The 13,715-nt window shown below is 45.7% G+C and overlaps 1 protein-coding gene across 1 annotated transcript; it reads right to left on the bottom strand.

The window, feature by feature from the left end:
* Window positions 1-6,946: 6,946 nt before the first annotated feature.
* On the bottom strand, window positions 6,947-7,597 carry LOC148919124 (uncharacterized). The gene is made up of 2 exons (XM_089048792.1): window positions 7,320-7,597; window positions 6,947-7,253 (listed from the first exon to the last, which is right to left on the bottom strand). The coding sequence occupies exons 1-2, from the start codon at window positions 7,595-7,597 to the stop codon at window positions 6,947-6,949; spliced, it is 585 nt and encodes a 194-aa protein (XP_088904918.1).
* Between the last annotated feature and the right edge of the window lie 6,118 nt (window positions 7,598-13,715).

Below are 13,715 nucleotides of genomic sequence, written 5' to 3'. Positions count from 1 at the left end.
AGACGAAAGAATTGTGATTTTTACTCTTGCAGGATATAACTAGATCATCAAGCGTTTCATTATATTTGTTGAGCCAATACGAGCTTGAATGATATTTAAGCAAAGTTTCTCTCAACTAAGGACGTAAGCAATACTTGTGCTATTTCATGATTGTACTCTTATTAGTATTTTGATATTTTGTACAACATCTTCAGTGGTAACCAAATGGGGAGATAAGAATGTTCCAGAGGAACGACTTGTATCATGACCATTCTAGAAGAATGGCTTGTATCATCCTAATATGTTTTCATGAATACACTATGCCAAAAAAGGCCTTTAGCAATGGATAAAATCCGTTGACTATTAACCATAAATACCATGGTATTCAAGCCTGTTGCCTATTACTATGTAATAGGCAACGGATATTATCCATGGCCTTTTTGTGGTTACAACATCGGATATTTGGTAAAATTTGATGCGTAAATGATTTCTGTGTGCCAAAAAAATGTTGACCTCTAATACCTAAACCTGAAACAGCATAGTAGTTTCAAAAAGGAGGCTAAAGAGGTATTACAGCATCAGTGGTATCTACTACACTGATGCGTATTATTGATTACAACATCACATAAACAAATAATGCTGTTGCAAATTATGTTATATGTCATCGCTTTTTCTATTTTGCGGACATGAAAAGCCTCCAATAGTGCTGGTTGTCACATAAATACTGATGTTACTTCTAGTTTTAGGCATCAGTGATCATAGATGTCTGGTTATTGCTTTTATCTTTCAACTCCAGTTATTTCTGGAAAACTGAAGTTGTTATAAACAATAGGTATCACTTATGTAAGGAAAGTGTAGGTATTTTGGGTGTTTCACATCACACTTTACTTGGTTACTGTCTTAGTATATCAAAAAAGCATCATTTCCAAATCATGTTGTGTTGCCATTGCTCAAAAATAAAATATTATATAAACAATAATTTAAATATATCCATACTTGTCTATATATATATAAGCAAAATACTTAAATGATCCATACTTGTCACATCCAAATCACAATTTTTCCAGCCCTTCACCACAAATTATCCATACTTGTCTATATATAAGCAAAATACTAGCTAGAAAGACATGTAAAATGAAGGAATGTTTAGCTCAATCAAAAAGCCATTCTAGGACATGAGTTGCCAATTCTTCTTGCACCTCATCCAATTCCATTTGGGTGTACATGCCCTTCCGTCTAGCTCTATTTGGGTGGACATGAGTCTCAAATAAGGAAACCAATTTCAGTTTACCAAAGAAAGAACAATGCTCAATAAATTGAAAGAGAACCTTAAATTTGAAACTTCCAACAAACTACCCAAACTGATAAATGATCTATCTTAGATAAAAGAACAATCAAAACATAAACTGACAAATTATGCTTATAAAATAGAAATATGCAAGCTGGATTATTATTCTACCAACCTTGCACTAGCATAGGCTATATATAATCATGTATGCAATTGCATGTATGCAATTGCTTTTGTATTCAAACTGAGGAGCTAAAATGCAAAAGTCAAAGAAGGACTAATTTGAAGCTTTAGAAAAAGAGAAGGGGGGAAAAAAGATTATATTGAAGCTTACCACATATATATGCAATCAGTGAAGTTGTTTCTACCCAAGTTGTTTCTGTGTAGAGCCATATTATTATTATTTTTGAGAAGATATAGGAAAGATATGATGCAAGAAGAGGCTTATAGATAGATCCCCAACATTTTATACAATTATCAAGAAAGATATGATGCAATAAGTGTTGTAGAACAATCAGTATAAAACCAAAATAACAGAATAATAAAAACCAACGAATATATTTTATATAGATATAATTGAATCAATACAACAATAATATAGATTGTAGAATATGTTTGTGCAAATAATCTCACGGGAGAATATTTGCTTCTAGATCCTTCAACCTTCAATCTTCATTCTCTCTCTTCCTCGATTCCTGTAAAACAGATTGGAGTAAATAGACCACACCCGGGGGGTGTTGGCCAATGGCCCTCCGATGCCTAAGTTAGTTCGAGTGTTTGTAGAAAAAAATAGCTAAGCAAAGGATACGGAGTAGTGTTTATGTAGGGTGTGAACCGGGCAGCTGGAGCCGTGTGTGGTGGCCGGAGCCGTGTGGAGAAAATACGGAGAGTGGAGAGGGAGAAAGAGCTTCGGGTATTTTTCTCGGGTATAAGGAGTAGGTTTAGATGTACCTTGAATGATGAATGAAGTCATCTATTTATAGGAGCCTCGGGGCTAGGGTTTCGTAGAGAATATGCTGAGTTTATTCTCTACCCAAATTCATAGGGATCGAGTCGGACTGAGATAATATCTAATTAAATGATATTATCTCTTTTTATGGAGATAATATATGAGATAATGACATTATCTTCTCTTTATTAGGATAATATCTTAATTAATGATATTATCTTATTAAATAAAGATAATATCATGTTAATTAAGATATTTATCCCAATTAATTAATTGGCCAGATAAACTGGTTCAATTAATTAATTAAAAGGGATAATCTTCTTTCCACGTGGCGTATTGTGATTGGAGACGAAAATATCTGCTCCCACAAATGCCCCCAGCTTCTGACTTACATGGCGTTTGTGTGGCATGTAGGAGATGAAATTATTTTTATATTTTTTTTTTCGGGCTCTCCAACTGTGTCTGGGCTTTATTATGTGAGTTGGACTCCTTTGCAGATCAGATTTCCAATTGGTGTAGGCTTTTGACTGTTGTTGGAGTTGGATTCCCAGTAGGAATGAGCTTGCGATCCCTCCTTGACCTGGAGTTGTCCAACCTGTATAAATACAGGGCTTTTCTTCACTCTTTCTCACATCACAAACTTAACTTCTCTACCTTCTAGCTTGAGAAAGATATTAAAGAATTTGTACTGTTTTGTTGAAGAGAGGAATTGCCGTGCATCCAGAGTAAGTCGAGCTTGTGAAAATACATATGCACATATATATATTTTTTCTGATTTTTGGCAGCAAGGAGGTAGTCCAGCATAAGCTGCAAATTCGTGAGTGCGTGTACAAAGATCCGGAATGGAGCTGAAAGGGCATATCATAGGCTGGTAGCCATACTTGGACCGCTAGCTGGGCTTTGAAGAGATGAGGGCGCTGGGCTTTGGAGCAAAGCGGAGAGGCGTGGGCCTTGCGTCGTGGGCTTGTGCTAGGCAAGCGGCCGTGCGTCTGGAGAGAAGATGGCGCTGCTGGAGTTGGGCCGCATGCATCGGGCTGCGTGGTGTGGGTTGCTCGTGCAAGGTGGAGGGACCGGGCTGCTCATCTTTGGGCTACTTCTTCTTTTCTTTTCCTTTTCCGCCAGCCCTTTTTTATCTGCTATTTTTTTCTTTGGGATTCTAACTTGTTTAATTTTCTTCTCTTCTTGCATTGTTCATTGACTAACCATGCCTTCCAGAGACGGTAGCAAGGCTTCAAGCTCTCGGTGCCTTTGTATTTGTGGGGAGGTTCCGAGGTGTACAAGAAGAGGTTTGTGGCCAACCTGCACCGCGTTACAAATGAAGATCAATTCCAGAGGTGGCAGGCTGCTTATGCATCTACAATTCTGACGCGTGCATATCAAGTGGCGAAGCCTTTGACTGACAACATGCCTTGTGTGGATGCGAATGATCCAAATGCGAGAATCATCACCTTCCGTCCCTTTTACTTCTCCTTGGGCTTCAAATTCCCGTTGTCGAAGCTCTTCAAGGAGGTGTTTTGCGTCATGGGGTGTGCTCCGAGCAGTGTACTCCCAATTTTTATCGGGCGATCATGTGCTTGAGAATCTAAGCCGTTTCTTCACGTTGGAGCTAACGATCGAGAGTTCTTCTATTTTTTTGAAGTGAGGTGTTTCAAAGATCGCACAACCGCTGCAATGTCAATTGTTGTGATCTTAGCCAAGGAGATCACGTGTGGCATGATGATGTCTTGGAAGTCAGCGTGACGGTGGGAAGGCGATGTTGGTGATGGTCCACTTGTTCCCATCATCTACTGCAATTGTACGTCTTTTTCCGTTTTTTATTTTTATTTTTCTTCTATCTGCTCTCTCTTTTGTTTGAATTTCTTGAAGCGTAGGTGACTAACTTCTGTCTTACGCTTGTAGCGGACGACATTAGCAAGAAATTGGAGCTTGAGCTGACATGGCTAAGGTCGCGGCGCTTTGAACATCCCCAAAACTTCGTGAGTGGCGTTGGCTATTGGCGAGTATCGGGAGGAGGGCGGTGAGTGCCGACCAAGGATGTCGAAAGGTGGAAGAATGGTCGGACCACGATGATCATCTGTGAACAAGAGGCATGCTCTGCGAACCCCATCAAAAGGAAGGCTGAAGTCAAGTCTCACGAGAACTCAAGCTACCTCTTCACGGGCGAGGAACGTGTCTCCATTGAGGAAGAAGCCAAAGCTCCCTTCTGCGAGAAGATCCAAGTAGGAGTTGTTCGCCCCATCTGGCGGTCAAGCATCTTGTTGGTGTAGCGGTAAGAAGATTGGCGGTATCGCAACATAAGGGATGCTCCTTTAAGCCTCTTGGCGAGCACGGAGATCATGATCTGCTCCGCGAAGTGAGTGCGTACGCGATCTAGCTCACTGTTGAAAGACAAAGAGATGCGGATGTTCCTCCCGAAGTTCGGGTCGTTTGCACCGATCGAAGAGTGGAGGTCGATGTGGGAGAATGCTGCTCATTCATCCAACCGTCATGATCAGCTGTTGAGTCACGGCGGTCAAGTGTGGAGTTGATTCGACGTCACAAATTCCTTTGGAAATGAGGTTGGCGGAGGCTAGGAAAGCAAGAAGTCATCTGCTCGAGCGAAAGGTCATACGCAACCGTGGCTGATCCAAAGGTGGACAAATCTAGCCTGCAGATGCGGCGTGTCGATCTGCTAAAGATGCAATTTCTATCAAGTCCATCCTCTTGTGCTGAGCTGGTTGACCAAATCCGTCAGGTTGGCGATCTTGGTGCTTTCTCAAGTCTTTCTTTGGAAAAACAAAGGGAAGCGACACTTCATCTGCTTCAAAAGGGAGTAGTTTTTCTGCTGAGACCATTCGGAACTTCGTGCTGTTGCCCCCTCTTACCTTTCGGCTCGTGAGTTGGAAAAGAATGCCGGATAGTTAGCAAACTTTCCCGAGCGGACCGTTATGAAAAAGGCGTCTAATTTGCGGCGATGATATCTGAGTTGAAGAGTTCCCTTCTGAAAAGGATTCCGAGGCTTAACTCTTCTGCTGCGACTTGGCAAGTAGAAAAGATGCTTACTTCCACCTTGAGCGCAAGAATGCCGATATCTCTCGTAGCTATGACAAGCTTTTAGCTAGATTTCCGTCTATCATGAGTCTGCTGAGGAATCCAAGTCCGAAGTTGCCATGGACGCGTACAAGTTGGGCTACTTGGACTGCACAAAGGATATAACCCCCTCGCCATTGGAGATGAAGACATCGAGATGCTCTATCGGACTTGCCCCTGCGAAAAGTGAGGAGGCTAATCTGAACACCGAAGAGGTGGCGAGCGGTGGCTAAAGCGATGGCGAGGAAGATGGAGCGAGAGGAGGATGCAGCCGATAAGGTGGTGGCGGGCGTCATAGATCAGCCATGTGGAGTGCGGCGTGGTGATCGGACAGTGACGAAGAGGTTGTAGATCGGGGATCTCTGCTGGTGTTTGAGTGAGCGAAGACTCCTTTATTTCTTTTCACTTTTGTAGTCTGCTTTTGTTTAGAATAATTGGTCTTGTTTGACCATCTTCTTTTGTTTGAACTTGGCCGGTTGGTCACTTTGCTATGAAAATCTCAGTCTTTATTTTTCAACTTCAATTTGCATATTGTCTTGTGAACTGCTTGAGTAACCGGCTAGTGTCTTGATTGCACATCTCCTTTTGGAGATTCATGAGTGTCAGGGTTCCTCTTGAAGGACTTCGGGCGTGTTCTGCATATCTCTTAGGATGGCTCCCCTTAGGAAGTTGGCGAATGCCAGGGCCCCCCTTAAGGGGCTCCGAGCATGTTCTTCATATCCCTTAGGATGGCTTAGTCGTCGCCTGCGTCTCCCGAAGGACGCTGCTTATGGGCAGGCTGTGTGACTATCTTACCTCCCTTAGGAAACAAATATGAACCTGGATACTTCCCGCAGGAGGCATGGAGACCTCCTTTTAAGAAATTCTGGCGCACCTGCGTCTCTCTTAGGACGCTTTTTTAGTGGGCTGCGTCTCAAGCAGACAGCTTTAGTCGTCGCGCCTGCGTCTCCCAGAAGGGGCTGCTTATGGGCAGCTGTGTGACTATCTGTCTCCCTTAGGAAGCGGATAGGAACCTAGATACTTCCGCGGGAGGCATGGAGACCTTCTTTTAAGAAATTCTGGCGCACCTGCGTCGCCCTTAGGGCCTTTTTAGTGGGTGCGTCTCCAAGCGGACGCTTTTAGTAAATCGCCTGCGTCTCCTTAGACGCTCCTTATGGGCAACTATATGACTATCCTACCCTTAGGAAGCGAATAGGAACACGGATACCTCCCTTAGGAAATTCTGGCGCACCTGCGTCTCCTTAGGGCCTTTTTATTGCGTCTCGAAAGGAGCAGCTCAGTCGTTGCTCTGCGTCTCGAAGGACGTTGCTTATGGACAACAGTTGTGTTTTGTGGGTAGATGAGACATTTTGGAATAAGAAACTGAGCTTATATTGATATTCATAAGATTACAGTCTTTTATTCGAAAATGAAAATCACTAGTACAAAAACTTGGAGCTTCTAGCAGTCAGTAGGAAGCATTACGGATAATACTTTCAGAGATGGTAGGCATGCCATTGCCGTGGTATGTCCTTCCCATCCATGGTGTCCAGCGTGTAGCTTCCTCTGCCCCCGGACCGGCTGATCACATAAGGGCCTTCCCAATTGGGTTTCATTTTCTTAGACCCTTGTCTTTGTGCAGTGATGAAGGCCTTTCTTAGCACAAGGTCGCCAAGTTGAAACTATCTGATCTTAGCTCTTTTGTCGTAGTAGGACTTCAACCGCTGTTGATAGGAGGCAACTCGGATAATGGCCTTCTCGCGCTCGCCTTCAAGTAAGTCAAGGTTGAGTCTCATCTGCTTGGAGTTCTTCTCTATACTGCCAACTTCAATGCCTATAGAGGGGACAGTGACGTGTGGAGGAATGATCGCTTCAGTTCCATAGGCAAGGGAAAATGGGGTTTCGCCAGTCGACCTCCGTTTGGTGGTGCGATAAGCCCATAGTACTCCGGGGAGTTCGTCCACCCATTTCCCTTCGGCGCCTTCTAGCCTTTTCTTCAAGCAGTCTAATATGACTTTGTTGGATGCCTCGGCCTGCCCATTTCCTTATGGATACCTTGGAGTGGACAGGTGTTGCTTGATCTTGTACTTCGCCAAAGAAGGCGGTGATCTGCTTGCCAATGAACTGTGAGCCATTGTCGGTGACCAGCGATTGTGGGCAGCTGAGCCGGCGATGATATTTCTCGGGACGAATCGCTCCACATCGGCTTCTTTAGTAGAGGATAGAGCTTCGACCTCGATCCATTTAGTAAAGTAGTCGGTGGCGACGATCATCATTTCTTTCTTGGCGGGCGCCGGTGGCAAGGGACCCACTAAGTCGATGGCCCATTGCATGAATGGCCATGGACTGTTTCTGGATGATAAACTTGGCGGGCAGTTAGGGATCGGTATCGTTGGCGATCACATTTTTTGACATATTCATCAGTCGTGGCGCATAGTAGGCGAAATAGCCTACGTTTAGAGTTTTCGGGCGGTGACCGCCACAGTGGTTGCCACACTCGCCGTCGTGAATTTTGCAGAGGACTTCAAGTGTTTGAGGGTACTTTATGCAGGTGAGATGAAGGCCGGAGTATGATCTACGGATGAGCTTGCTGCCGTGCATATAGTATCTCATGACCTTCTATTGGACCTTCCTAACCGGACTTATCCATTGGCGGTTTCCATTCACTAAGTAGTCAATGATAGGGTCTTGCCGGTGGGGTCCTCATCAATCTGCATTGAGTCGATCGGCTCTATTTCTTGATGCTTGGCGGTCAAGGTGTTCAAGCCGGGATGGGCGTCTGGCCCAGGTGTCGAGTCTTGATCCTAGGCTCGCCAATGCATCTGCATGAGTGTTCTCTGCCCGTGGAACTTGTTGGATGGTGAAAGTAGAGAATTCTTTCAAAAGTCCTTGGACTTTGTCGAGTCTCGGACCATTCTTGGATGCTTTGCCATGTACTACTTTGAGGCTTGATTCATGATCGTTTGGAGTGCGAGTAGATGGCGATCTCTTGATCGGCAGTTCTTTCGCTAGGCGTAGTCACTGCAGCGATGCCTCATATTACGACTCGTTGTTTGAAGCGAAAGCCTAGTGTGATAGCTCGTTCCAACAAGGTTCCGTGCAGGTGATTATGACAACTCTCTGCTCACGCTCCTTTGTGATTTGATGCTCCGTCTACATGCAAGCTGCCACATGTTGTTAGGTGGGTTTGAATCAGTGGGGAGGTGTCGTCAGCTTTCCTTCCTTTTCGTGACCATCTTCTTTTCTTGGTATCAGATAAACTCTACAACAAAATCTGCTAAAGCTTGGGCTTTTATAGCGATCTTCGGCGTAGAGGAGGTCGTATTGGTGAGTTCGATAGCCCATTTCATGAGTCGAAGCGTCGGGTCTATGAAGGATCGATCTCAAAGGAAATTCTGTTATGACAATTATCCGGTGTGCTTGATAGTAGGGCCTTAACTTTCTCGCAGAAACCACAAGCGAAAAAATGAGCTTCTCCATTTTTGGATAGCGAGTCTCTGCATCGAGGAGAGCTTTTGAAGTGTAGAATACCGGATGTTGTGCCTGACTCTTCTCGGATGAGAGGTGGTGACATTTGAGTCGGACACCGCTAGGTAGATGTACAAGTCTTCTGGTATCGGTTTTGAGAGCAATGGAGGTGAAGTGAGGTAAGTTTTCAAGTTTTGAAAAGCTACTTCACACTCGTGATCCCACTTGTCTTTGTGTCCCTTCTTCAAGGCTTTGAAGAATGGCACTGCATTGTCGGTAGATCTAGAGAGAATCGGTTGAGAGGCTGCCCTACTGATAGACTTTGTATCTCCTTTGTTGTAGCAGGTGACTTCATGTTGAGTATAGCCTTGATTTGATTTGGATGTGCCTCAATTCCTTTTGGGTGACTAAGTATCCAAGGAATCGGCCGGACGAGACTCCAAATGTGCATTTGCTCGGGTTCAACTTCATGTTGTATTTTGGAGTAGGCTGAATGCCTCGGCAAGATTCTCGATGTAGTACGCTCACTCGGGAGCTTTGACTAGCATGTCGTCTCGTGAGACCTCCATAGTCTTGCCGATTTGCTCCTTGAAAATTTTGTTCGCCATGACCTTTGGTAGGTTGCCCCGGCGTTCTTCAGCCCAAGGCATGACCTTATGCTTGATAGGTACCTCTTTCGATGATGAAAGAGGTCTTTGCCTGTCGTCTTCATGCATCATGATCTGGTTGTAAGGGTAGGCGTCCATGAAGCTTCATAGTGATTGCCGGAAGTTGAATCAACGAGCTGGTCAATTCTCGGCAGTGGAAAGTTATCTTTAGGACATGCCTTGTTGAGGTCAGTATAGTCGACGCACACTCTCCACGAGGCCTTTATCTTTCTTTGCTACTAGAACAACGTTCGCCAGCCATTCTGCGTATGAGACTTCTTCAATGAAAGCAGACAACTAGAAGCTTGTCGATCTCGGCTTCAATGATGGCGACCCGCTCGAGGCGAAGTTGCGTCTCTTCTCGCTACGAGGCTTGATGGTGGGTTGGCGTGTAGGCGATGGCGGATGATCGGGATCGATGCCAAGCATGTCGGATGGTGACCATGCAAATACGTCTTTGTTGTTCTGGAGGAAGGCTACAAGCTCTGCCCTTTCCTCTGGCTTAAGCGCGAGCCGATTTATTCTTTCTAGCTTGTCGGGATCAAGGGGTACTAGCTCAACGTCCTCCTCGGGCTTCCATCCTTCTTCGGGATAGACCTCAGACAGATTCCCTCGACTTGGTCCTGATTCTTTGATTGCTATTGGGAGTAGTTATTCCCTTTCCTTTTGGCTGCTTTCGGCCGTCAGAAGCAGGATCTGCTTTCTCATCTGCTTGTTCTACTCCTTTAGATCGCTTGATTCACGGGAGGCTGTGTTTGCCTTTCTTAGCCCTTGGTGAGCATTTCCTCATCATTGCGATCATTGTTGATTTGGCGATCCACCCCAAGGAATGGGGTAGCGAATCTTCTTGATCCATGTCCGCCTAAAATGTCATTGTAGGGTGAGACTTCATCAATGACCATGAACGTTTGCGAGCTGACTATAGGTGGGGCGTAGACGTCGAGCTCTATCGTGCCTATGGTAACCGTTGTTGCTCCATTGAAGCCAGATCGTGACTTGGCTGATTTATTGATCTTTGCCTCTAAGCCCATCTGTTGGATAGCATCAATTGTAAGATGTTGGCTGCCGCCCTCGTCTGCATGGATTCGGTCGACCATGGCCTGAGCGATTTGAATGCTGATGACAAGAGCGTCATTGTGTGGTAGATCAAGGCCAATTAGATCTTTCTTTTGGAAGCCGATTACAGGATCGTCTTCTGCTAGCGGAAGGTCGGTTGAGACTTGGAAGATCATAGTGGCTTGCTTGATCTTCCTTTTTTTCCTTGCTGGTCAACTCAGATTCCTCGAGTCGGCTAGGATTGTGTTAATCCTTATGACCTTTTGGGGCTCCTCCTTGGCGGTGTCGCGGTCCTCTATCTGTTGGATGGCCTGCTTAGCGATGAATTCCGTGCAGTGACCTTTCCTCACGAGTTCTTCGAGGTGTGCTTTCCAAGCGATTGTTCGTAGTGTGTCCATGCATCCCATGAAAGGCACTGATTTGCTAGATCCCTCCTGTCTGGATCTTCTTTCAAGGGTGGCGGTCTTCTTACCCAAGGTTTGTTTTTCACTTAGGCTAGGATTTGATGTATAGGAATAGTGAACTTGGTGTAGTTCTCTCCTGCCTTAGTGTCCTCTTGTGGGTGTGACCTGCACTTGTCCTTATTCTTGTTGCTAAATCCATCGCTTCTTTGGCCCGCCCGCTTGTCCGCCGATCTCCCTGCTCGGTGGACTTCTTTGCGGCAATTCGATCATCATCCCGAGCGCGTGGCGTCTGCGATCACGAACCTCTGCTAAAGTCTGGTGGGAGTGATAGTCAACTCGCGGTATAACTCGTGTTCTGCTGGAAGACCTTTCTTGAAGGCAGATGATGCGATTTGGTCGTCGCACCCTACGATGTTGGCCTTTTCTGCTTTGAACCTCTTGATGTAATCTCGAATGGATTCGTCGGGCTTCTTGCGTAGGTTGAACAGATGATCTGGGTTCTTCTTGATCGTCCGATAAGAAGTGTATTCTTTAGTGAAGACATAGGCAAGCTCCTTGAAACTGTTGATCGACCGGATGGCAGGGTGTGGAACCGATCTTGGTGTTCCTCGCAAGGTCATTGCGAACGCCTTGCACATCAGTGCGTCGTCGGCCTTGTGGAGGATCATGACACTTTTGAAGTGTTTTAGGTGGCTCTCGGGATCGGAATCTCCCTTGAAATGCGTAAATGAAGGCGTTGAGAATCGCCGGGAGCAGCTGCTCGATTCGGGGTGAAAGGAGTGGAGATCGCCTGGTCCATCTCCTTACGTAGTGCATCCTCGAGGTTCCCGCCAGTCTTCAAGTCTCGAAGTCGGTCATTCACAAGCTTCTCAAGCGTCTTCCGCGCGCATTGCTGGTCGATCACGTTGGCGACTTTTGTGATTGGCGACGCTGATTGACCTCCTCGTGGATCCGCGAGGGTCGGTCTCTCGTCCGCTCTGCCTAGGAGGCGTGTTGGTGGACTGCGCTTGCGAGGATTTTCTGCAGCTTGAAGGCGGCGGTGGAGTGCCTCTCTTCACGATCCTCATTGTGAGGGTTACCGGGTTGACCTCCTGGGGCCTAGCCTTTAGTGAATATTTCTTTGCGAGTGAGCAGCGGAACGCCTCTCTTCACGATCCTCATTGCGGCGATTGTCGGTTTGATCTCCTCGGGCCTAGCCTTTGAAGTACATTTCCCTACGGGCCCGAGGCGAGCACGGACGTCAAGTCGTGGGCCGAGTCTTTCGCACGTTGCTTTGTGTGTGGCTTGCGGATGCTTGTGACATGCGGCAAGCGATCACGTTGTTGTCCCTCTCCTTGTCCGCCCATTCCTGCTCGACCTGCTTGGTACCCATCGAGCTGCCGATAGGTGCGTTCATCCATCATTCTTTCTTCGCCCGGTTGTCCAAGGTCAAAGTTTTGAACCAAGTTTATTTGGTGGAGGAGCTTCCTCATCAGATTGGTTTGGTCGTCCATCCTCTGAGCTAGCTGGTCAACTCTCATATCAAGATCTGCTTGACTTCATGGATCGGGAGGAGAGAAGTGTGTAGAGCCCAATTGCACATGGGCTAGGGTTTCATTGGATGTGTATGAAGGAGCATGCGTCGAGCGTGGAGGCAATAGAGGGAATGCTTGAAGTTGCTCCAAGACCGGGCCTAAGTCGGTGGTGGTAACGAGCCCACCTTGATGGGAGGTTCCACCATGCTCGGTGGCGGTGCCACGAAGGTTGCTAGATCCGACTACGGGTCTGGTAGGTGGCACGGTGGTGAGAGGTGGTGGTGCCACCATGTCGATCGCGGGATCGTGGGTGGAGTGGCTTTGGGTCGTCACGGATTTAGCCATGGCGGCGGTTTTGCTCCTCGTGCGCTTGCTTCCAACCATGGTTGTTTGGAAGGCTTCGGTGGATTGGACAATAGGAGGAACGAATTCCTTGAGCACACGTTGAGTATAACTCGTGCTCTCAATGAAAGCACCAAATGTTTGTGCAAATAATCTCACGGGAGAATATTCGCTTCTAGATCCTTCAACCTTCGATCTTCCTTCTCTCTCTTCCTCGATTCCTGTAAAACAGATTGGAGTAAATAGACCACACCCGGGGGGTGTTGGCCAAAGGCCCTCCGATGCCTAAGTTAGTTCGAGTGTTTGTAGAAAAACAATAGCTAAGCAAAGGGTACGGAGTAGTGTTTATGTAGGGTGTGAACCGGGCGGCCGGAGCCGTGTATGGTGGCCGGAGCCGTGTGGAGAAAATATGGAGAGTGGAAAGGGAGAAAGAGCTTCGGGTATTTTTGTCGAGTATAAAGAGTAGGTTTAGATATACCTTGAATGATGAATGAAGTCATCTATTTATAGGAGCCTCGGGGCTAGGGTTTCGTAGAGAATATGCTGAGTTTATTCTCTACCCAAATTCGTAGAGATCGAGTCGGACTGAGATAATATCTAATTAAATGATATTATCTCTTTTTATAGAGATAATATATGAGATAATGACATTATCTTCTCTTTATTAGGATAATATCTTAATTAATGATATTATCTTATTAAATAAAGATAATATTATGTTAATTAAGATATTTATTCCAATTAATTAATCGGCCAGATAAACTGGTTCAATTAATTAATTAAAAGGGATAATCTTCTTTTCCACGTGGCGCTGTGATTGGAGACGAAAATATCTGCTCCCACAGAATACTGACTTGAATTGTAGATAGAGTCATGCAGATTTGCAGTGTCCTTTAGACAGTATTTCTCCTCTACCCTTGTGCTTGTAGTTCGATAGGAGTCTGTCCACCAGGATTAAACTATCTTAAATCTAAGCCTAAGCACAGTGGCTTTGATTTCTGGCGAAGCAGTGGTATGAAT

This window comes from Prunus mume, linkage group LG3, assembly GCF_029339155.1.
Source record: "Prunus mume cultivar Tortuosa linkage group LG3, ASM2933915v1, whole genome shotgun sequence".
Classification (NCBI taxonomy): domain Eukaryota; kingdom Viridiplantae; phylum Streptophyta; class Magnoliopsida; order Rosales; family Rosaceae; genus Prunus; species Prunus mume.
Note: the sequence above shows the minus strand (reverse complement) of the source record. Positions and strands in the feature narration are given on the sequence as shown.

Coding starts and splice junctions, on each gene's coding strand:
- LOC148919124 (XM_089048792.1), bottom strand. CDS start 7,597: ATGCAATGGGCCATCGACTTAGTGGGTCCCTTGCCACCGGCGCCCGCC. Junction 7,254..7,319: donor CAACACCTGTCCACTCCAAG/GTATCCATAAGG, acceptor CTTGAAGAAAAG/GCTAGAAGGCGCCGAAGGGA.